General features: G+C 30.9%; 1 protein-coding gene and 1 long non-coding RNA gene across 3 annotated transcripts in view; both read left to right on the top strand.

The window, feature by feature from the left end:
- Positions 1–1,327: 1,327 nt before the first annotated feature.
- Positions 1,328–2,433, top strand: LOC126673967 (uncharacterized). The gene is made up of 2 exons (XR_007639419.2): positions 1,328–1,486; positions 2,039–2,433. It is a non-coding gene; the product is annotated as an uncharacterized LOC126673967 (long non-coding RNA).
- A 3,488-nt stretch (positions 2,434–5,921) lies between these two features.
- LOC126673966 (probable 3-hydroxyisobutyryl-CoA hydrolase 3) overlaps positions 5,922–25,980 on the top strand; it is a 61,653-nt gene continuing 41,594 nt past the window's right edge. Inside the window, exons 1-2 of one of the 2 annotated variants that reach the window (XM_050368303.2) lie at positions 5,922–6,023; positions 20,800–20,880. In XM_050368303.2, the coding sequence (XP_050224260.1) occupies positions 5,985–6,023; positions 20,800–20,880 (120 nt within the window). In that variant the 5' untranslated portion in view covers positions 5,922–5,984. The remainder of the gene's footprint in view (positions 6,024–20,799; positions 20,881–25,980) is intronic. The other variant, XM_050368304.2, reaches the window with a different exon arrangement.

The raw sequence follows: 25,980 nt of genomic DNA on the forward strand, positions 1-25,980 counted from the left end.
AAATTTTGTTATTGTTCCAAATTCTATGTAAGATATATTATGTGCTTAATTTCATTTAAGCTTCGTAGTTTATTTGAAAATTGAATGGCTATAATGGTACTATATTAGCAGTTAAAGAATATACTCCAAGTGTTTGACGAAATGCCAATGTGAATAGTTTGAATGATGTACATAAAGGTTTAATGAACATATCAATTAAGTACAAGAAACAGATTTACAAAAGCAAATCAAAATCAATGAACCTCACTACGTAATTAAGATCCTACACCATTAAATCCGAAATTTCTATGGCTAAATTGACTTGATAGTGCACCGTTATTTACCATCATTACACTACATAATGCCCTTAAACCAGAATACTAATTCTAATATCACAGGCCTCTAAGATAGTATTTTGGTTGCGTATATGAAATTGACTTGAAAGGCACCGTTTTTTTAACACTATCAAATTGTTATTAGAGGGTTACTAAAGGTTTACTAAAATTATTAGCAAATACTTTTACTAAAATTAGTTTTAATTTATTTATTTTTATCTTTAAAAAAATTAATTTTACTGTTAGTCTCATATAGGTACTTAAAAACAACTTTACTACTAATTTACTAATGGTGAAACTCAGAGAGGTTTAACAAATTGAAATAGAGAGATACTACTCTTGTTAGTATATTATATAAAGGTTTATTAAAAGTTTACTATCAGGTTACCATATAGTTACTAATAATTTTTTATAAAGAAAAATACATATAGTTTATTACAAATTCTTTAACAGTTTATTAAACAACTACTGAATTTATAAAAAGTAAAATAGTAAATCAAACTGTGTAAGGATATTTTTACTATTTGTTAATAGAATTTTTAAGTGTTTACTAACAGGTTATCCAATGGAAACTAATAGATATCCCAAGATTCACCAATTTTGTATTAGCATATTATAAAAATATGTGTAGTATTAAGATACCTAAGGTTTTCAGAAAGGTGTACTAATAGGTTCCCTAATACTCACTGATAATAAAACAATTTAAATCGGGATAGTATTGATTTACGTTTGTTAATAGGTTACTAAAGGTTTACTAAATTGTTACCAAATACTTTTACTAATAGGTTACTCTCTCGACTATTAAGTAATCCAAAGATAACCAATAAATATCCCTAAAATTTTCTAATAAATTTTTAAAAGTTAACCAATAAAACTTATTTTACATTCCTTTAACATTGCTATAGGTTTACTAATAGGTTACTCAAAGTGTTTCAATAGATTACCAAATGTCAATTACAACCAGTAGACAATTACTACTATTATTAGTATATTGTATAAAGATGCATTATAATGATCTTAGAGACACTTGTTTTTTCCAGTAGGTTCAGTAGAAAATCAATTGTAGCATTTACTAGTTGATAGTCTGTCAATTAATGGCAAGAGTTAGGGATATAATTGAAGATTTTAAAGATGAAGTTAGGCACACTACTGTTTTATTGGGATACAATGAGGTAAACTTTTACTCAGTTGATTTGATTTCAATTTGAAATATTTATCTTTCAAGTGTCTAAAATTTGTAAAACAGGTGAATGTATTAATATTACTCAGTATATGCTTCATTATATTTACAACATAAATTATAAATTAAAGTGTATTCAAATGGAAATAAAGTGCTTGTTTCTTAAACTACATTTTCATACTTAATGCATATGTTTGACAGATACCAAAGAAGAGATGCCTTTGAATTTAAAAGTACTTTAATGCAGGTGATGTGATTTATGCATCAATTGACCAATTTGTTTGGCATGTGATATGATGTAATTCTATGGTGTTTGTCTTGTATAATCAGAATTAGTAAAGCAATTTATAGAAATTATTGATTATTTGGCCTTATTTTGAAATGTCAAAATGCTATATATTTTTATAGCTCTTCCAGCAGTGTTCTATTATATATATGAGTTGGAGATGTCAATGGGACAGTATTGCAATTTAATTAGTGTGGGTTTTTTTATGTTGGACCTTGTTTGTTTTCTTATTTTTGATTCTGATTATATTTTCTTCAGCTGAATGATAGCAATGCCAGGTACCGAGACCAACCGACGGCATCTTAGCTCCGGTCTTCAATTCGAAGAAAACTTGGGCGTGTGCTTCTCGTTGACGAGGAGGAGACGTAGGCCGCGAATGAGCCATTGATTTTCTAGTGTTATTTTCTTTTCTTGTTTTCTTTGCTTGAGATGAGAAGCATGGCAAACAACTCATTCTTCAACTATTGCATTGTATCTTATTCTTTACAAGTAACTTTTTGATTCCACCGATTCAATTCTTTTGTTTTTGGTATTGGTGATTTGTTCGGTGGCTTTAGGGTGGTGATTTTATCAATATGATTAATGATTTTGCTATGTTTTGTGATTTTATTTTGTAATTTATGGTTGTTATGATTTTGTTGTTGGTTTTCCAATGGTTTACTAATAATATACCAATAAATTTATATTTAGTAATAGTGTTGGTAAATCTTGAGTTAACCGTTGGTAAATTTATAATTTTTTTTTATGATGCTCCTAATTTTTTATGTACATTTTTTTCCACTAGTGTATTTATAATGGTTTTGTTGTTGGGTATCCAATTGATTACTAACGTAACACCAATAATTTTAGTAAACTAAGTAATAATTCATTTTAATTTTATCAATATAATTAATGATTTCGCTATGTTTTGTGATTTTATTTTGTAATTTATGATTGTAATGATTTTGTTGTTGATTTCCCAATGGTTTACTAATAGTATACCAATAAATTTAATTTTAGTCATACCGTTAGTAAACCTTCAGTTAACCATCAGTAAATTTATAATTATTTTTTTAATGATAATCTTGATTTTTATGTAATTTTTTTTCACTTGTGTATCTGTAATGATTTTATTAGTGGTTAACTAATGATTTACTAATGCTACACCAATAAATTTAGCAAAAATTATGTGTACTATTAAAATACCCAAGATTTCCAAAAAAAAATTACTAATAGATTTCCTAATATTCACTGATAATAAAACAATTTAAATATTAGTAAATTTTTAGTAAACCGATAGTTAAATATTAGTAAACTGATTGTAAAATTAACAATGAACTTTTTTATATATTTATAGTAACCCGATCTTTGACTATTATTATTATTATTATTATCATTATTACTATTATCAAAAATTAAGAAATTTTAAAAAGTAAAATGATTTCATAAATGGTAACCAAAGGCTTACGAAATAGTTACTAAATAGTTACCAATCGATAACACAAAAATAAGCAATCATTAACAAGAAGTTTTATTGGTCAAATTTGGGTATAAAGCATATTTTACAATCAGTAACTCTTTAATATAGTAAATAATAGTAAATCTATTTTAAAATTTATTATGAAGTATAAGTAACCTATTGGTATATCATTAGTAACTCTTTAATGTGTCATTAGTAAGCTTCGTGTCCCGGAATTTAATTATCAATGCATGCTCATCTTGGTTAAATCGGGATAAGTTGAAATAAAAAAGATAACTTGAGGTTTACTAAAGGTTTATAAATAGATTACCCAAAGGTTACTAATTTTCACCAATAAGTAATATATTATGTATTTGTACTATTATTGTACATTTTACTATTAAACTAACAAAAGTTTTTAAAAAGGTTTGCTAATAGGTTTCCTAACATTCACCAATAGAAATATTATTTTCATCTTTTAAGAAATTAATATAAATTTTGTGATAGTACACCGTTAGTTAACCGTGAGTAAACTGTCGATAAATTTATAGTTAATTTTCAAAATATTATTTCCATCTTTTAAAAAAAATAGCAGTAAAGTCGCAATCGTAAAGGAAAAACAAATATAGTAAATTAATAGTAGACCAATAGTTAACTACCTATTAGTTAATTGATAGTAGACCGTTAGTAAATTGATAGTAGACCAATAGTTAACTACCTATTAGTTAACTGATTGTAGACCGTAAGTTAACTACTCGTCTAGTAAACCAAAAGATAAACAATTTTGTATATATTTATAATACTGATAGCAAATCAATAAATTTATCTTTTAATAAATTGATAGTAAAAATTGAATATTTTTACCAAAATATTATTTCCATCTTGTAAAAAAAATAGCCAGCAAAGTCGCAATCGTAAAGGATAAACAAATATAGTAAATAGATAGTAGACCAATAACTGCCTATAAGTTAACTGATGATAGACCGCTAGTAAATTGATAGTAGACCAACAGTTGACTACCTATTAGTTAACTGATAGTATGCCGTTAGTAAATTGATAATAAACCAATAGTTAACTACCTATTAGTTAACTGATAATAAACTGTTAGTGGGTGTCATCAAAGACTTGCAAGTATACAATGAACAATTAAATTGAAAATTTATTTCTTAATAAATTGAAAATAATTTGAAAGTACACTACTAATAAACTTATTTTTGGTAGACTAACAGTAAATCGATAATAAACTAGTAAACCTATAATATTTTATTATGTTTATTGTTTTATTATAACATGAATAGGTTATTAAAAAATAGTAATTAAATTTATAATTAAATCGATAATAGACCATTAGTAAACGTGATCCGTAATTGCAAAATTGCAAAATTTATGTTAAATATGCTAAAATTAAAAATGTATGTTAAATAACAAAAACACTCGAAAGTTACTAAACATTTAGTAAATTTGTTTTTTAACTAAATCATATTAAACTTGTTTTTTAGTAATCTAAAAGTAAAGAAACTTAATTAATTTCATACATGTTTGTAATATGGGTATTAAATATATTCCATCAAAGTAAACTCATGATAATCTATCGGTTTATATATGGTAAACTTGTAATAGTTTATAATGTTTAAGTAAATCTATAACATGTGGCTAAGGAGGATAATTAGCCTTGTAAATAGTTGCAAGATAGTCATTATTTCTGATATCCACCGCCGAGTCACCAAATGTCATAATGGCCGGAACAAGATTGTCTTGTAAAAATCCACCGCCGTTTAGAAATACAAAAGCTAAAGCAAAAAAACTAAACTGAGAGCCATTTTAGTACTGAACGGAGTGTTTGTTCTTACATGTATTTTTGTTTATAAAGGAATTTACAAAAGAATATTATGCATCAAATTGGAATAAGATTAAAAAATTTCATTATGGGCATAACACAGTTAAACGAAGTTTCTCTTAGACATTATATCAAACACTTGTTGTGCATCTTTCATATTCCTACAATTTACAAAAAATCCATAACCCAATTCTCCATTATAATTGTCAATTTATCATTTGTACATAAATTTATTTCTTCTCTCCTTAACTCTCACTGTCAATACATTATAAGATCTGGCGAGTGAAAAAAGAAAAAAATAGAAGATTACAGAAATTAGAATGGAAAATTAAAATCTTAACCCAAAATGAAAATAATTACGAAACCTTTTAATGATAAGTTCAGTTTTAGGCATTAAATTACCTGACCCATTAGAAGAAAAAGTAAAAAAAGTGGAAGAGAATGGTTCAGATGCATTAGTTTTGGAATGAAGAGAAAAGAATTAACACACGATGTCAGTTATGATTCAGATGCGCTAGTGTTGAATTTTGTGGTATGGTTTCTTCTTTTTCTTGTTCAGAGGATTGAGTTACGAGTTCCAACCCTAAAACCCATTTTCGTCGCGGCCGAATGCTTTCTTTAGTAACATCTGGAATCGTAATTTTGCAAGAAATTTTGGTCAAGTCGTAAATTTCAATAGATTTTAGTCAGCAGGTGATCTTGAGAATATTTAGGTGTTTCAAGGGTATTTGTCTAAAAATCTCTTAAAAATACAGTAGTCATAAATAAGAGGCTTGTAAGTTGTAATTGTGAGGCCCTTACTAAGCACACAATAAATTTAAGAGAAAATAAAAATTTACTACAGTAAAAAAATCAGGTATAAATAGATGGTCTACTTATCAATATCATTCAACTCCAAACTTACAAATCCTATAAATCTGAATTAGAATATGGCTTCTCACTACAAGGTTGATAGGGAACTCAATCAGGTAACTGTACCAAACTTCTCTCTTTTATTTCAGTTTTTTTAGCATTCTCTAATGATAGTTGGAATAGGCATTTTATATTTTAAATTTTTTGGTATCATAAGGAATCATTACAAATTAATTTGAAATTTTATTTTTAATGAAAGTTAATTTACTTTTTAAAAAAATGTATAATTGTTTAGTGATGTTCACAATCGTTAGCCAGAGGTTGAGGTGAAGAAAAGACCGAGGAAAAGCTTCTACCAAACTATGCGTGACATTAAATTTAGTTTGTTGAATAAATGACTCAAAACAAGGAAAATTTAATATGTCGGTATTTGTTTTTTTTCCAAAGCTATGAACAATTAATTAAATATGCCTTCTTCTTTTTCCTTTGTTTAAAATTTAAATTAATGCACTCAATCTATCCGCATATGCTAAAGTTGAAATTTGGAAAAATATATATTTGGCATATTGTATTAGCATTTTAATTTTAATTTTAGACCATGTTCTTTTATTTCTTTTAAAATTACAATCCTGCATTTTTATTTTGATAAAAATAATTCTTTTCATTTAGGAAAAATAGATGGTTTCAATTTGGATTCAAAAGTATCTGTTTAATAAACATATTTGTATTTAACTTTTTTTTTGAGAAAAATTTAACTTTTAGATTATAGTTTAATGCCGTTACAGTTTTATTTCAAAATTTCTAGAATATTCAACTAAAACAATCAAAAATATAATTTTTGTAATAAATTTAATAATTTAGTTAGTTGTATATTTATAAATTCTGGATTTAAATATCTTTTCATTTAGGAAAAATAGATTGTTTTATTTTGGATCAAAAAGTATCAATTTAATCGCTATAATTTAATTTAGTTGCATTTAACTTTTAGATTGTAGTTTAATTCAATTACAGTTTTATCTCAAAATTCCTAAAATATTCCAACTAAAAAAAATAAATTTAATAATTTAGTTAGTTGTATATTATAAATTTTGGCATATTTTTAGCTATAATTGTTCTATGTTATCTTAATTTTATATTAATGAATTTGATTATTAAATGAGTGATATGTATATCTATCTTAATAAAACAATTAAATAAATAATATTTTAAATTTATAAATTTATTTAATTGACTTAGTTTTGACAAAATAAAAACTAGAAAACAATTGTTCATATTATAAAAGTGTTAAAAAAATAAAAATGAAGTGCATTTACATTAATAATGCATGTAATATATTATTTTTTATTATAAGAATATTTTTTATTTAAATATAAATAAAAATAAAAGCTAAAGCCTGAAATCAAGATTAATAAATAATATAAGTATCAAATATTTTTTTGCCAATCATCTTGTGACAAAAAATCTCCATAAACATCTAAATAGTTTCATTTTTAAAATAATTACCATTTAGTTTATATAATAATGATAAAAATACAAATGATTAATCATTTTAGGTTGGTAAATTTTCTATAATTTATTTTTTTTTATTTTTTGTTCTTTAAAATTTAAATAAGAATTAAAGGTGAAAATAAATTAGAATTGTCAGTACTTATTTTAAGTAAAATATGATAATGGAAAAGATATTGTTGTTAAGAAATAATATCATTTTGCAAAAAAAAAAAAACTTTATAATTGAAATAAAAAAATGACATTGAAATAAAAATATATAAAAAGAGAGTGTGAGGGAGGTTGAAGAAAAGTGAAGGAGGAAAATGTTTATTTATTCACAATGGACATTTTTTTCTCAGGTTCATTAAAGAAGAGAGTGAAAGAGAAATTGAGGATAATACAGTCAATTTAAAAATTTGGAGTCCAAAAATGAATATACATGGAGTGCATAAATCGCTGCCCTAAATCTTATATTAATGCATAACTTTTTCTTTCCAAATTAAAAAATTTAATCATTTGTCAGCTCTTAACTAAGTGAAAGAAAATACTTTTATTTTTAAATCTAAAATCAATAAATTAAAATGTCTTATTCTAAAATTAACAAATATCAGATTTTTTTTTTGAGAAATAAGAAAAATAAAAACATATAACAAGATTATGTTGGTGAAAAATCCATAAGAATGTGATGTAGATATTTTTCAATTGAATATGAGATTAGTTTATCATAAATTTGAGTTTTAATCAATGGTTAAAAAATTGAGCCTGACAAGTTGGTTCGACCGATTCGATCGAAAATTATGATTCAACTTTTTTAACCGGAAATCATAAAATTAAAGAGCTATTAAACCGGTTAAACTATAAAATTTGTTTAATTTATATAATATGTATATAAAAATTAAAAATATAAATTTATTTGAAAAAAATATGTTTGATATATTTTTTTTATTTAAATAATTAAATTAATAATTGAAACCATAAAATTTATTTTTTAATAATAATATATATAGCCATGTATGTAAATTGAAATGGTGGGATCCCTTATATTTATGGCAAAAGGACATCCCAATAAAATGAACAAAGGATCACTTTCACCCCGAACTTGCGTCAAACTATCAAAAAAGTCCAAAGTTGGAAAAAAGGATCACTTATACCCTAAACTTGTATAAAACAAGTCAAAAAAACCTCTTCCCACTCTCACCCAAGAGAGTGTAATACACTCTCCGATTTTGCATAGTGGTTTTGTTGCCTAAGATGGTTTTGGATAGAAAAATGTACAATTTAATCCCTATTATTCTAAAATTTAAAATAACAAATTAACCCTCTAATTTTTAATATATAACAAATTAATCCCCAAATTTTAAAATCTGAATTAACTAATTAACCCTCCAAAATTAAAATATCAACAAATTAACCCTAAATTTTTAATATACACAAAAAAAATTAATTTTTTTATTTTTTCTTAAAATACAGACTCGCGGGTCTATTCTTGTAGACCCGCGGGTCACAGATCCTCAGGTGAGGATCTATTCAGGTGAGGATATGATGTTCAAGAAACAGATCCTCGCCGGAGGATCTGTTCGGCGAGGATCTGTTCGTAAACAGATCCTCGTCGGAGGATCTGTTCTGTCAAAGAACAGATCCTCGCCTGAGGATCTATTTACAGATCCTCCGGCGAGGGTCTGTTTACAGATCCTCCGGCGAGGGTCTGTTTACAGATCCTCCGGCGAGGGTCTGTTTACAGATCCTCCGGCGAGGATCTCTCAAGAACAACTCAGGCGAGGAGGCTCCTCCTCCTCGCCGGAACGGGAAAAAAACAAAAAAAAAATTATAAAAAGTCTAAAAAGACTCCTAAATTAATTGGGGATTAATTGTAATTTATTAGGTTTTAATTGTGATTAATTACGTTTTAATTGAGATTGATTACGATAAAATTATTAATTAAAAACTCACTCTCTAATTAAGGTTCTACATCAGCATAAGGGGCTTTTTGAGCCAGTTTTGACAAGTTTAAGGTAAAAGTCATCCGGTTTTACAGTTTTAGACTTTTTTGATATTTTGATGCAAATTCGGTGGTGAAAGTGATCCTTTATTCCCAATGAAATTGTCATCTAACTCACATACCCATCAACCATGTTAGTGTTCCCGAAAAAGAAGCAATGATTTATAGAAAAAAGAAATCAAAATTGTCCCTTTTTTTTTGGATAAATGATCGGTATATTAGCTCAATCACAAAGACGTGATTGGAAAAATCATCCTTTCTTTAAGAAAGGCAAGAAGGCGGAAGTTTAATCACAATTACAAAAGAATGCTAAATTCCGATAGACATCATTACCGGAATACTCAAACCCATGATTATTATCCTTGTAATATTGAACCGCTTTGCAAATCACTTTGAAAATAAGCGAATCCACCTCAACGTGCTCATTGTCGAATATCCTCTTGTTCCTTGTTTTGCATAGTTTCCAAACACAAAAGAAGCCAATCGTCCTCCACAAAACTCTATAACGTTTGAAAGCCACTGAATCCCAATAGAATAAGAACTCAAGAAGCGTATACGGCATTACCATATAAAGATTACACAACCCGAATAACTTATTCCAAGCCAACCATGCAAAGTGACAATGAAGTACAATGTGCAAACTGTTTTCCTCCTTTGAACAAATTGTGCAGCCTGCAGTTGTTGAATCAAGAATACCTCTATTGACAAGAGTCACATTAGATGAAATCCGATCTCTAGCAAGCAACCAAAGAAAGAATAAAATGCGAGGAGGTAGCTTCATCTTCCAGAACATAGAGAAAGCTGCTGAAGATGATGGAACTGAGTTGCGATGCTGAGATGTGCGAGGAGGACGTCGCTGCTGAAGACAGTATCTCATTGCAGCTGCTGTATAGACTTTCCCATTCCAGAAGAAGGCATCCTGCTGATGAACAGAAGGCTCACAAGGACCGAGTTTCATCTGAAGTTCATTTGCCAGTTCTTGGTCCCCAATACGCAAACGACGAGTCCAGCCAAGAACAAAGATGTTATTATCATAATCATAGAGATCAGAAAGTAACGAGTTCTTGTTAACTGTCAAAGAAAATAACCTTAGGAAGCTCAGCAATAAGGATTGATCCCCTAACATGTATCCTTCCAGAAGCTAATATGAGCTCCATCTCCTAACTTCACAGACATACCCATTTTAAAGAGATTCCACACACTTGCATTTTAACACAAATTGAATGCACTCCTCTCCAAAGATGAGAAAGTTTGGATGTATTGATACCTTCAAAATCATGCCACTCCGAGATGCCCGAGCTGCTTGATACCACCGAATACCAAAGGGTGCATTTGCTATTAGTTCTCAACTTCCAAATCCACTTTAAAAGAAGGGATTGATTCCAAATGCGCAGCGGAGTGATACTAAGACCACCCTCAGAAAAAGGCAAGCAAACGTCTGACCATGCCACTTTACTGAAACCCATAATATTGTTAGAACCATTCCATAGAAATCTCCTCATAGAACGTTCTAAAGTTGAAATCACAGACTGAGGTATATTGAAAGAACAAAGATAGTAAACTGGCAAACTGCAAAGAAAGGACTTGATCAAAGTGAGGCGACCTGCAGGAGATAACAAATTCCCCTTCCATGTAGCCAACTAAGAGTTGAAAGAGTTAACAACCGGATCCCATAGCCCTGCTCTAATCGAAGTATGAGAAAGCGGCAACCCCAAGTATAAAGACGGCAATGTATCAATTTTACATCCCAAAATGATTGAAGCATTAGACAAAGAGGCGTGATCAACATTTAAACCAGTTATAGCCGACTTTTCAAAATTTATTTTAAGACCCGAGATCAATTCAAAGCAACGAAGGATACGGAGTAAATTGCTTATCATACCAAGATCATTAGGCAAAAAAAGCAATGTGTCATCCGCAAACTGCAGTATAGAAACAGGTTCTGAGTAACCATCCACCCGAATGCCATTAATCAAACCCAAACTAGATAGTTTCCCTTTAGTGGGTTCGATTGACCATTGTTACCGTTGCCACCTCTAGGAAACAATATTTAATTTTTGGGTAAATATACAACGATCTGCGATCATTCATACAACAAACCAGTTAGATGTTAGTTATGTGAAAAATTAAATAATAAAATAAATAAGTGATAATTAAAAAATTTCCTATCACAAATACTCATTAATTTAATATAAAAATGACATGATGCAACAGTTGCATGGGATAAACACTTTTTATTTTTTTAGTTTTCCATGAAAATCTTTTTAATTTGCCGGTGCAAAATTTATTATATACTCCCTCAATTTTTATTTATTTAACCATTTAATTAAAATTGTACTACATATTAAGAAAGTGAACTTTTTGTCTTAAATTATAGGAGCAACTACTAATATAACCTTACTTTCTAATAACTACTCCTTTTATTTTTTTTAATTGTCCATTTAGCAAAATATATTTGTTTCTAATTAATTGTCTATTTAAAATTTTAATGTGAGTTTACCTATATCTTTCAAATTTATCATTTCTTAATAAATAACTCTTGAGTCAAATTACAATGCATTTATTAACTAATAAGATTATATTTGTATTTATTTTAATAATTTAAGACAAAACACCCACTATTTTAATATGTACAATTTTGACTAAATGAACAACCAAATAAAAGTGGAGGGATCAATTTAAATAATATAATACAAAAGAAGAATTAGCATTTAGTTAAACTTGTAACACTATCTACAACAATATATATTTGTAACTATTTAAGATTAGGTATGTGTACATAATATATTGGAGTGCATAATTTAGAAATCGGAGCAACAAATGATTGAACAAAGGGTCAACGCGCTCTCTAAACTTGTGACATGGGGTCATCTAAACCAATTTATACTTATTTGAGCAACGAACTCCAAAACTCTTCATTTTTGGGTCGAATAATCCCATAATTATATTTTTAAAACGCGTAAAATACAAATCGGAGGTAATGAATGCAAAAAAATAATTAGATACTTCCCTAATTGTTGCGATATAATTATTCTAAATTTATTTTTTGAAATAAAAATATAAATTGTGGGGTTATTTGATCCAAAAATGAAGAGTTTCGGGGTTAGTTGCTCAAACAAGTATAAATTGGGTTAGATGAACCCGTGTTACAAATTCAGGGGGCGCATTGACCCTTTGTTCTTTTTTATCTATCATGGGTGAAAATACTTTAGTGAAGGAATGCCATGGCAATTTGAGAAAACAGAGTTTGCTAGCCTCTAGCCTGTAAAATACAAGAAAATTTTAGTGTCTTTTTAAACCCAAGATGTAATTAAAGAATATTTTCATATTTACATCTTAGTAATGTCTATAGTCAATACCCCCAACAGACAAAACATTAATTTTTTTGAAATTATTATTAATCACAGTTTAAGAAGTTTAAAGCTAAATGAAGTCGCATTCTAATTGAAATATAATTCTACCAAACGTAAATAAGGCTTCCATGGATCATAAATTAAAAAGAATATAATTTAAAAATTTATTGCATGTAATTTTTTTAAATCTTAGACTAATATAGGTTAAAGAACTAAATGAACTTTATTTTAATTTTTACTTTATTTTAATTGTTAAGCCTTTTAGTATTATCTGCATTATTAAGGAGGAGAAAGTGTTGAAATACTTAAATGAAGGGGGTCAACATGATTTATAAGATGTATGAATAGGGGTGAGCAAAAACCGAACCACTCCGCAAAACCGATCCAAACCGAGTCGAAAAAAATTATGGAGTGGTTAAATCGGTTTACTCGGTGTGATTTGGTTTGGGATTTTTGATTTCTGCGGTGTTCGGTTCTGATCTGGTTTTAGGGCGCGGTTAACCGAACCGAACCGAAAACCGAAATTACAAAACGACGTCGTTTTGTTTTAGGGGTTAGGGGGTATAAATACTCTCCTTAAAATTTTCCTAAACCTAATTCACTCAGAAACACCGACACTCGCAGCCCTAATTCTATCGCTCTCCCCTCTCTCCTCTCTGAGTCCTCTCAACTCTCTTCTTCTCTACCCTCTCTTTCAGTCTCAGTCGATGAAACCCTAAAACACTCTTCTCTCGGCTTATATTCTTCTCTTTAATGGATTCAATGTTTGTTGAACGCTGTTAGAGACCTGGTCAGTCATCGTTCTTCTCTATTACATCAAAGTGAAACCCTAATTCACTTTGTTGTTTTGCAACTTTGCTAATCGGTTTTCAGAATTTTAATTGATAAAATCTCTGGTGATTTTGAGAAGAAATGCTAGACCTTTAAGGTAAACAGGTTCGATTTGTAATTTTTTTTAATTTATTGCATTAAAATTGGTTTAAACAATTTGGGCTAACTTTTTTTTATCTCTTTGTTTATTTTGTACAGATCCTGCATTTCTTACCAAAAAGACCAGATTATAAGGTATATTTGAGATTAAACTTTTATACTTTGTGCTTTCTTTGTTTATTATGGGGTTTATCATTCTGGTACTCCATCAGATTTCTATATTTGCTTATTTAGTATCTTCTGTTTTTCTATCTTTCATGAACAACTTCTCGAAGGTTACTTGGCCAACGGTCTTCGGTGGAAGCTTTAAAACGTTAACCTTAAGGTAATATGACTTTTGCTGAATCTAATGGTTGGTTTTGGCTCTCTGAGTTTTGAGTTCTGTTCTGCTTGTATAATTTTAATGGTTGGTTTTGGCTCTCTGAGTACTGATTTCTGTTCTGTTCTGCTTGTATATTTCTTAATGGTTGGCTGTCTGAGTCTTTGTTGCATTTTTATCAATTTTGTAGATGGAACCTGATTTGGTGATTCATCAAATCGATAGCCAACTTGAGCCTGCAAATGGCCAAGAACAAGCTGATGTGGAAGCATTAAATGCTAGTCAAGAAGCTATACCTGACCCTGTCCCTGTTTCTGATGGCCAAAAGGAAAATGCTAATGTGGAAGCAAATCAGAAAAAGAGAAAAGTATCACAACAAAGATCAGTGGTATGGGACCATTTTGATTCCATTAAAGATACAAAGGGTGTGATCTTGCAAGCAAAATGTAAGTACTGTGCCCGTATCTATAATTGTCATGCCAAAAAAAATGGAACATCTACTTTGAGGGGTCATATGCTTAGATGTACTAAACACCCACACACTATTGAAACTAGGCAAGCCCTTTTATCTTTTCAGCCTGTTGTGAATGATGGTTGTGTTGCTGCTCCTGAAATGTTTAATGTTGCTTCATGGAAGTTTGATCAAGATGTAATTAGGCAAGCTGTTGCATATATGATTATCGTTGATGAATTGCCCTTTAAGTTTGTTGAGAAACAGGGTTTTAGGAAGCTAATGAGTGTTGCTTGTCCTCTGTTTAAAATCCCTTCTAGGTTTACTGTGAATAGAGACTGTTATTCCATGTTTGTTGAAGAGAGATTGAAATTGAAAAATATTTTGAAAACAAGTACACAAAGAATTAGTCTAACTAGTGATTCATGGACTTCTAATCAAAGACTAAATTACATGTGTGTCACTGCCCATTACATTGATGATGATTGGAAGCTTAATAAAAAAATCATCTCTTTTGTGCCTTGTTCTAAACATAAAGGAGAGCATTTGGCTAAGGCATTAGAAACTTGTTTGCAAGAGTGGGGGCTTAAAAACATTTTCTCTGTGACCCTTGATAATGCTGAGAATAATACTGCTGCTATGACTTTCTTTATGAAAAAATTGTTGACTTGGGGGTGTACTTCTGTAAGATGTAAATATGCACACATGAGATGTATTGCTCACATCCTTAACCTTGTTGTTTCTGATGGTCTAAAGGAGTCTGGTAACTCATTTGAAAAGGTTAGGAGGGCAGTTAGATACATTAAAAATTCACCCCTAAGATTGAGTAAATTTAAAGAATGTAAAGACTCAACTGAAACTGTGTGTAAGCGTTCGTTGTGTCTAGATGTCCCAACTAGGTGGAATTCAACTTATCTTATGTTGAGTACTGCTTTGTTGTATCAAAAGGTGTTTGAAGAGTATGAGGAAGTGGAGTCTAGTTTTAAGAAAGACTTGGGTGATGATGTGCCTAGTAGTAGTGACTGGGAAAATGTTAGGGAGTTATGTGGTATGTTAGAGTGTTTCTATAAAATGACATTGAGAATTTCTGGTTCTCTTTATGTGACCTCTAACAACCATTTTAATGAGATATCTGATCTGTCAACAATTCTCCAAGATTGGATTGCTTCTACTGATGTGTCTCTGAGGGCCATGGGACTTAAAATGAAAGCTAAGTTCAATAAGTACTGGGGTGATCCAATAGTTATGAACAAATTGATCTTTTTTGCTAACATTTTAGATCCCAGGGATAGAGTTGTGTACATGGAATATACCTTGAGTGAGATGTATGGTGCCCTAGAAGGGAAATTTTTGTTTAAGTGTGTGATGGATGACTTGGTTGAGTTATTTAATGACTATGATGTGCAATACAAGAAAGAAATGGCTGTTGCTGGCCAGACTGGCTCCTCATCTGAAACTCAGGGCCAATTCTCTCAAGCCAATTCTGTGTTAAAAGAACGGTTCTTGCAGCAAATGTTGGAGACTGGTGGTGTGGGTGGAAGCAAGAAATCTGAACTTGATATTTACTTAAGTGAGGCAGTAGCTCCTAATGATGGGAATTTTGATATTCTGAGATGGTGGAAGTACAATTCTCAGAGATTCCCAGTCCTATCCAGGATTGCTAGAGATGTACTTGCAGTACCAGTCTCCACAGTTGCTTCAGAGTCTGCTTTTAGCACTGGTGGTAGAGTGCTTGATGATTTTAGGAGTTGTTTAACTCCTAAAATTGTGGAGGCTTTAATTTGCACTCAAGATTGGCTAAGGGACCCCTCAAAGCCTGTTTCAATTGAGCAGACTTTGGAAGAATTGGAAGAGCTAGAAGCAGGTAAATCAAATCTATCTATATCTTATTTCTGTTTAATTTTTGTTTTTTTTCTATAATGTTTGCTAACTTGTTCATTTTTATTTTGCAGGTTTTCAAGATCCAGCAAATGCTAAAAATGATTAACAGTTTGTCTTTGACTGTTTAATCTCTTTTATTTAACTTGCTGAATTGAATTCCTGATCCTTGGAAGCTCCTATTGGCTTATGTGATATCCTTACTGCATTTTTGATATTTGATGCTTAGTATATCTATTCTTGCCTTGCTGCATCATAATAATGGTATTTGGCATATAGACATTGTAGAAATCTTGGCTGGTATGATGTTTATGCTGTGATTTACTTTGATTTCTCTGTCTGTTTCTGCTAATGGCTATGATGATGCTTCCACATTTAAGTTAATACTATAGGTTATGAACTGTGAGGCATTTTATTATTGCCACCTTTTTATGATCTTAAGTGTTTATACTTAATGCACTTTTCATATCTGAGCCTTATTAGCAAATGACATTGATGAGATCTGTCTAAAATGTAGTCACTGCAATTTAGAGTCAATGCATATTGTGTTTGATTTCTCTGTCTTATGTTAATATATCATTTCATTTTGGCAATGATGAAGCTTCCACTTCAAGTCTAGAATTGCTCAACTTTTAATTGTGTGACATAAGTAATTTGTTGCCTTTATGAAAGTTGAGTGAATCTAATGACTTAACTTATGCAAGCTGAGCCTAATTCTGATTTATTACTAGTTTATACTTTCATTTTAAGTCAGTTTTTCCTTTTTATTTCTCATTCACTGCCTTCTTTCTTTTTGCAGGTTTTTTGGCTTCATTTTTTGGGAACTAATTGGTGGGATGAGATCATTTTTTGGTAGAAGAAGTGAAGTGAAGTGAAGTGAAGATTACTTCCATTTTTTGTAGATTAGTTCCATTTTTTGTACAACTTATACAAGTTGTTAATTGGCCTGTAAAATTTATTAAACTTTGTGGGCCTGTATTTTTTGTAGTCTGTATTTATATTTAGGTCTGTATATTTATAGGCCCTCTATTTTTTTGGGTAAAAGGCCTTACACATATTTCTTAGGCCTTTTAAAACAGACTGTATATTTATATTTGTATATTAAAAGTTTTTAAAAATTAAAGTTTATTATTAATTTTGAATAGTGTGTGAACCGACCGAACCGGACCGAAAAAAACCGAAAATTCGGTTATCCGAACCGAAAAAACCGTGCACCGAAGTAGTGCGGTTTGGTTTCCACTTAAGTAGGGGTGGTTTGGTTCGGTTTTAACATTTTACACACCGAACCGAACCGAACCGAACCGAGCTCACCCCTATGTATGAACCAGTAATTATGATCTAACTTGAGGAAGTAATTGTAGTTATCACAATTATAAATGTTAAGACCAATATAACCATATTTGTTAAATTCATTAGTGAAGAGTGAGCTTTAAGAATTAAATTACGATTTTAATAAGAAGCTCGACGTAGAATATTCTTATACAATTTTTAAATGTAACTATAAGTCATTTTAATTGTTTAAAGTATCATCTATATATAAATGGATAGTTTAAAGAACAAAGGAAGTATGGCGAAGACATTAGGAAAAGAGTAAATTATTACGACATCTCTTGCAGAGAGGGTTACACTAAGATAACTGAATTGCAATAACCAATAAAAACAAATAAATGACATAGAGAGTTACTTATATACCCTTCTATTGATAATAGAGCTAATTAATGCTATTAGTATATTAGTTAAATTTTCATTAAATATTCACCATTTTTTCATAAAAGACATGACTTTAAATGAGGGTAAAGATGGAAAATTAAAGAAAAAAATTATAGTTATATTAGTTTTGTCAATTAAAATGGGACACCAAAAACTCAATATTTTGTCAATTAAAGTGGGACAGAGGGAGTATTAATTTGGCTAATTTATATATATTAAATTTCTTTTTGAGGAAATCACATCATTTACTTAAAAAATAAAAATAAAAATACCCATTGATTTTTTTTATTTATAAAAATACCGAGTAAATTTAAAAATATTTATAAAAATATTAAAAAAAATAATTACAAAAGTACGGTGTATACTGTTGTTATAATGTCAGTATACTATTAAACTAAAAGTATATTAAAATTATACCAAGAGCATGCACATGAGAACATACTAAAAATTTATTAAAATTAAATAAAAATTATACCAACATTGCACCACGTCGTATACACAAAATTAAATTAACAATATATACTATTCATCAAAAAACAATTAACAATATATACTAAAATTATACCAACATTATACCAAGAGTATACACATCAGAACATACTGAAATTTTATTAATATTAAATAAAAATTATACCAACATTACACCACATCGTATACTAAAAATTAAATTAACAATATATTAAAATTATACCAACAATATACAAATTCTCTAGTTCACTACCAACTATAATGAAAAAATATTTTAAAAAAGTGTATACGTTATCAACTAAAAAAAATATATATAAAACATTATTATCGATATACCAAAAATATACTAAAATTATACCAATATTAAACCAAATACTGTTTTTAAATTCTCTGGTTCATACGTTTTAATATACCGACATTATAACAACATTATACATATCGTATTTTTATAGATAATTTTCATTTTTTGGTATTTTTATAAATAGTTTAACTCAACTCGGTATTTTTATAAATGAAAAAATTCAATGGGTATTTTTATAAATATTTTCAAAATATTAGGTACTTTTGTAGGAATCCCTTCTTTTTTTAAACTAAATTGACCCCCTTATTTTTTAATTTAACGTTAAACTATAAAATGTGCCCCCCTTAAAAATAATTTCTAACTTCGCCCCTACAAGTAATAGTTATATTTTTGTATAATTATTAAGGGATAATTGCAGAAATATTATAAATTTTAGCGTCTTACAACGCTAATTTTAAAAAGTGGCAAGTTTCATTATCAATTTTAATTTTTTCACAAAATCAAAGCACCGAACTATTTTTTGTTGAAAAAAATTGCTGGTATGGCTGTCGGAACAATATACTCTAGGGTTCAAATCATCATTTTGTTTTTTACGAAAAATAGGTTGGCGTTCCAAAACATGAAAATTGTTGACTGATCTTGCCAAATTTTAAAGTTTGTGTTTTAATTACATATCACGCTAAAGTTCATTATTTAATTTGCATTGAACTCAATTATTATAATTAGTAATTAATCATATTTTTGAACATGCATTAATCAATATTAATTATATTTTCTATTAATATATTTAACACCTAAACTTTACCACTTTATTCCATGCGAGCTCTAAATTAATATTTTGTTTCATTGTACCTTTTACCTATTTTTTGTTCTATTTGACTCATAAATTTTACCATTTTGTTCCATGCGACCTCTAAACTAATTTTGTGTTCCATTGGATCTCTTAACTAATTTTTTGTTCTATTCAACCTCTAAAACTATATTATTTGTTCTATTTAACCCCTCAACTAAATGTTTTTTCCAATGATCATCTAAACAATTTTTTCTTACCCATTTAACCTCTCACACAATGTATTAATTTCAAAAAAGATAAAACTATATTTCTTACATTTAAAATAAAGAACGATGTATTTTATATATTATTTAAAAATCCATTTAAGGATTAATTTCTTTAAAAATTATGAATTTTAACGTGTTTTACAATTTAAACACAAACTTAAAGAATTCGTAATTGATTTGAAAAGTTTGAAATTGCAAAAATTTAAAGTTGGTATCTTAAAATTTCTAAAATTAGAAATTCGAGTTAAATTTACAAAACACACTAAAATTTATACTTTTTTAAACAATTAAACATTCATTTAATATTATTAAAGTATAATAAATTTATGTATTTTATAAATATCGTTAACCAAAAAAGACAAACTCCTTTTATCATTGCTGAAATATAAAAAAACATTTACAGGTTCAAGAAGTAATATCATTTAATTATTTGATCAACGTTAAATTTTTTTATTTATTTCTACCCTTTTCTTTCTAATTTATACCGTCGTCAACAATTTACGAAAATATTATTAAAATAATATATTTTTTAAAAAATCATATATCATTGTATATAAATTAATTTATATGCTTTTAAACATTTATTCTAGATATCATATGGTTGAAAATTAAATAGTTTTATTTTTGAGAAGGTTAATTGAGTAAAAATTAAAAATTTAAATGTGCAATAGGCAAAAAGAATAATTAAGGGGTTAAGTAGAGCAAATAGTATAGTTTGAGGGGTTAAATAGAATAAAAAATAGTTAAAAGGTCTAATAGAACACGAAATTTGTTCAAAGGTCACAAGAAACAAAATAGTAAAATTTAGGGTTTAAATAGAACGAACAAAATAGTTAAGACGTCCAATGAAACAAAAAATTAGTTTAGAGGTCGCATGGAATAAATGGTAAAGTTAAGGGGTTAAATAATATATTAAGCCATTATATTTTTGTACAGGTATTATTTGAAGGAGACTCAGTTTTCAGAAAGGTGATACTAAATAGACCAAACAAGTTAAATAGTTTGAACTATGAAATGGTAAGTAAGCTTTATTTTTTTGAAGTGTATTTTGACTTTTAATCAGTTCAGTAATTTAGAATTTTATGATTATTGATCTAATATGTGTTGGAAAATCATGACGAATATATACCTAGTGAAGTTTTATATAGCCAAGAAAAATGCAAAATTTAAACCTGGGCAATAATTTATTTCGAGTATAAGATCAAAAACCAGTGATGGCAAAGACATCTGTAAATTGTAAGATCTTGATAATACGGTAAAGTTTAAAATAATGTAGCATAAGGATATGTATTATGTAGAAGCGCCGTTGTGGAAAACCTATAGAATTGCAAGGAACGTAATATAAAAACATAGGTCCAAAATTAAACTGGAACATTAATATCATGAATTAAAAAATGTATGATTTTTTTTATCAGAGATATGGTCAGTGGAAATTAGCGGGAGTAAATTAATCTAATTTTCCTAGGGTTTCCTATGGAGCATCTCTTATGCCTAAATTAGGGTTTCTCTAATCTAGGTCAGTTTTACTTCCTAAAGTGGATTTCCTTCGATCTTTCGAATAGATTTCTTTCTAGTAAGCTTGTCCTTTATCTTTCGGTCCTTTTGATGGTGTTGTAGTTTTTTTTTTTGGTTGTTTTTGGCGTTGTGTCCAGTCCTATTAATATGTAAAACGAACTAGAGAATTTGTGGAAGAAGTTCACGTTAACTGATGAGGAGTCAGATTGTGGTTAAACTGAATTCTTCCCCGTTTTGGATTCGACTATGTAATGTTCCATTGCATTGCAGAGATAAGGTGAGTGTCACTAAGATTAGTGAAAGGGCGGGTTGTATGATGGAAATTCGTGAGGAGGATATTACTGTTTAGGGTAAGCATATTAGAGTCAGAGTGATGATTGATGCTACTATGCCTTTGAAACGTGGGACTTTTATTCGCACAATAGAGGTGATAAGGTGTGGGTTTTCTTCCGTTTCGAAAAGCTACCTAATTTCTATTATTGGTGTGGTCTACTGGGACATGTTCATGACGATTGTGAACTGCTTCCTGAGAGTGTTGAAGAAAATATTTGGCCGTATAGCCCGGCTATGCGTGCATCCCCGTTTCGTAGGGTGGTAGGATCTCGAGCTAATGAGAATAAGAACGAATCCTTTTTGTCAGATAGGGGGGAGCTGGGTGATAATGTTAGTGTTCAGACCCGACTTAGGCTAAATGTTGAAGATGAAGGTGGCATAAATGATTTAGTTCGAGGGGTCTCCAATTTACTTCCGATTGACAATCAGGTCTTACCTTCCCAACAAGGTGTGAATAACCAGACTGATGTGGAGAGGTCAGGAACAGTTCTGACGGGTGAAAAATTTACTTTGAATGTTAAATTGGGGTCTTTTTCTTTCTCTCCAGGTGCGACTGAGAGGAATGTGTAGAATATTCTGATGACATGTTCAAAGAAGAAGGGAGGGAAAAATTTAAGAGCTGCTGCCCGAAATAGTCAGCCAAGTGATGATAAAAATGTTGTCAAAGAGGCTCAAACTCGGGCTCAGAAAAGAAAGCCCCAATGCCAGCTTCAGTTGATTGATGTGGTGTCGGAGGATGTCGAGATGCAGGATCTTTGCTCCAAGAGGTCAAAAGCCTCTGTTGCTGGACTGGATCAATTTTCTACTTTTTTGGCAGAGACTGCGAGTCAGTCTCGCCAGACATTATGAAAACCTAGAGTTGGAACCTCCAAAGTTTGGAGAATCCTTAGACGGTTAGAGCTTTAAAGAATTATATTAATGATCAAAACCCCGATATTGTTTTTGTTATGGAATCTCGTCTTTGTCAATTTGAAGTTAATTTCTTTAATTTTTTGTTTTCTAGTTTTAATTTTTTTTTTGTGGATGCTCGAGGGTGTGGTGGAGGCCTTATTTTGATGTAGAAAAAAAAGTATGATGTCCGTATTTTAAGCTTCTCTAAGAATCACATCGATTTGGATTGTGATAGCCCGGAGATTGAAAGAAAGTTGAGGGGAACAGATGTCTATGGCTGGCCTGAAACGGGTTTTAGATACATGAATTGGAATCTTTTTGAAGTTTGAAAGGGGAATCGTCCCTCCCCTGGCTTGCATTTGGTGATTTCAATGAGATCTTAAGGAGTGATGAAAAGGTTGGGGGCCGAAATAAACCATTGCAAGCTATGGAGGCTTTTCGGTTCGCTCTTGATGATTGTGGATTGATGGATTTGGGGTATAATGGTAATCCTTTTATTTGGGATAATGGCAGATCAGGGGTTAACAACATAAAGCAGCGGCTGGACATATTTTCGGCTTCCTCGGAGTGGAAAGAGCTGTGTTCGGAAGTTTCAATTTCGCATTTAGTGCGTATCATCTGATCATTGCCCCATTGTCTTGACTTCTAAAGTGCATAGAAGGAATGATAGCAAAAGGAGGATTTTTCTATTTGAAGCTATGTGGTTAAATTATCCGGACTGTGGCGAGGTCGTGAAAAGCAGCTGGAGCAATGCTCAAGGGATTCTTGTCCTTGATAAGATCTCAGCTTGTGCTTCAAGGCTGGAGTCTTGGAACTCCGAAGTCTTTGGGAATATTTATAAAAAAAGGGCTCTAACTAAATAGCTGGAGAGCTTACAAAATCTCCCTAATTCTGAGCGAGTTGCAGCGAGGAGAAGAGCTATACACAGCGAGCTGAATGGAGTCCTTAAAAACGAAGAGTTAATGTAGCGGCAAATATCTAGAGCGGTGTGTCTCGTAGAGGGGGATCGTAATACAAAATTTTTTCACACCAAAGCTTCGAATAGGAGAAAGCAAAAATCCATTTCAAAGCTTCAGGATGAAGCTGGTTAGTGGAAGACTAAAATGGAAGATATTGAGATGATTGTTAATGACTACTACAAAAAGCTATTTTGCTCCACGAACCCGCCTAGTTTTTCTTGCACATTCTCAGCTCTGGATTCGACTATTTCTGCCCTTGATGTAGAACTGTTGTCCGCCCCTTATGTTGCTGAAGAAGTCCTCTTTGCTTTGAAACAGATACATCCAAACAAGTCGCCAGGCCCCGACAGTATGTCAACTATGTTTTTTTATTAAGTTTTGGAATGTGGTTCGTAAGGAAGTTACTGCTCTTGTGCTTAATTTTCTGAAAACTGGGATCATGCTGCCCAATCTCAATCATACGTTCATTACTTTGATTCCGAAGACCCAAGCTCCTGAAACGATGAAAGATCTCCGCCCTATCAGCTTGTGTAACGTGTTGTATAAGCTACTTTCAAAGGTCCTTGCAAATTGATTGAAAAAGGTTCTTCCGAATCTTATTAACGAATTTCAAAGTGCTTTTGTTCCTGGTAGACTTATCACAGATACTGCTATAATTGCTTTTCAAATTTTTCACTCCCTGAAGCATAGAATAAAAAGTAAGAAAGGAGTAGCGGCTTTGAAGCTAGATATGAGTAGAGCGTACGACATGGTTGAATGGACGTATATACAACAGGTTATGTCTAAGATGGGATTCCCTACACACTTTACTAAGCTGATTATGAAGTGCGTTTTTCTTTCCTTCTCAATGGTCAGGTAAAAGGCTATATTCAACTGACTAGAGGAATCAGACAAGGCGATCCTATCTCGCCTTACTTGTTTATTTTATGCGCTGAAGGTTTATCGGCTCTTGTTAGGCAAGCGGTGTCTCAAAATGCTATTCACGGAGCCCAAGTGTGTTGGGGCAGCCCTATTATCTCCCACATACTCTTTGCTAACGACTGTATTATTTTTACTAGAGGGACCCTGGAAGAGTGTCGGGTTATTAGTGACATCCTGTGGTGTTTCGAAGAGGAATCTGGGCAGCAAGTTAATTTATCCAAATCAGAGATATCCTTTAGCTCGAAGGTCCCATCTGAGAGAAGAATTGGCATTAAAAACCTGCTGCAGGTTAAAGAAGTCGGACACCTCCCTAAATATTTAGGCTTACCTATGGTTATTGGTAAATCTAAAATGCTTATTTTTGGGACTTTCAAAGAGCGGGTATGGAAGAAACTCAAGGGATGGAAGGAAAAAAGCCTATCCCAAGCCGGCAAAGAAGTGCTTATCAAAGCGGTAGCTCAGGCTATTCCCAACTATGTTATGAGTTGTTTCCTTCTCCCAAAGACCTTTTGTGATGAAATCCAAAGCTTAGTCAGTCGGTTTTGGTGGGGGAATAATGAGGATAAGAATAAAGTGCATTGGCTCAGCTGGGATCGTCTATGCTCCCAAAATCTGAAGGCGGCTTGGGTTTTCAAAATTTCTATTCATTTAATGTCGCTTTGCTAGCCAACCAAACTTGAAGATTGTTTACTAATCCAAATTCCTTGTGCGACAGGATTATCAAAGAAAAATATCATTCTCGATGTGCTATTTTGGATGCAGGAGAAGGGTTCGCGCCAATTTATTTCTGGCATAGTCTTTGGGAGTCTTTCGAGTTGATCGAGTCTGGAAAATGTTGGAGAGTTGGGAATGGGGAATCAATTAAGGTCTGGAAGGATAGATGGATATGTGGAGAATCCATAAACAAACCGTTGGTTATGCAAAATCTGCCAGCCAATTGATGCGACGGTGGATTGTCTTATTGAGCATGCATTGCAAAAATGGAAGACTGATGTTATTGAAGCCTCCTTCCTGACCTTTGGAACCAAGATTATTCTGAAGATGGTGCTCAGCAAGAGAAGGACGAATGACAAAGTGTTTTGGTGCCATACTAAAAATGGCCATTATTCTGTGAGATCCGGATATCATGCTCATCAACTTATGCGGTTTTATGACAAAGATAGTGGTGCCTCGGCATATTCAAGCTCTGATTTTTGGAAAAAGGTGTGGAAAATTCAAACTATGCCTACTGTGTAACATTTCCTTTGGCGAGTTTTAAAGGGCGTTCTTCCTTTTTTTTTTCAGGTACAGAGTAGTAGAGGTATTAATATGGATGTTCTATCCCCTAGATGTGGTTTGCATGTTGAGACAATTTTGCATGTCTTGATTGAGTGTGACTGGGATAGAGGTTTATGGATGTCCTCTCATCTTGGTCTGAGGGTTAAATATCTCTCAGCTCCTAATATATTTGTCTGGATTGAGAACTTGTTGAAACTGTTGAATAAGGATGATTTTGCAT

The sequence above is a fragment of the Mercurialis annua genome, linkage group LG3, assembly GCF_937616625.2.
Source record: "Mercurialis annua linkage group LG3, ddMerAnnu1.2, whole genome shotgun sequence".
NCBI classification, from domain to species: domain Eukaryota; kingdom Viridiplantae; phylum Streptophyta; class Magnoliopsida; order Malpighiales; family Euphorbiaceae; genus Mercurialis; species Mercurialis annua.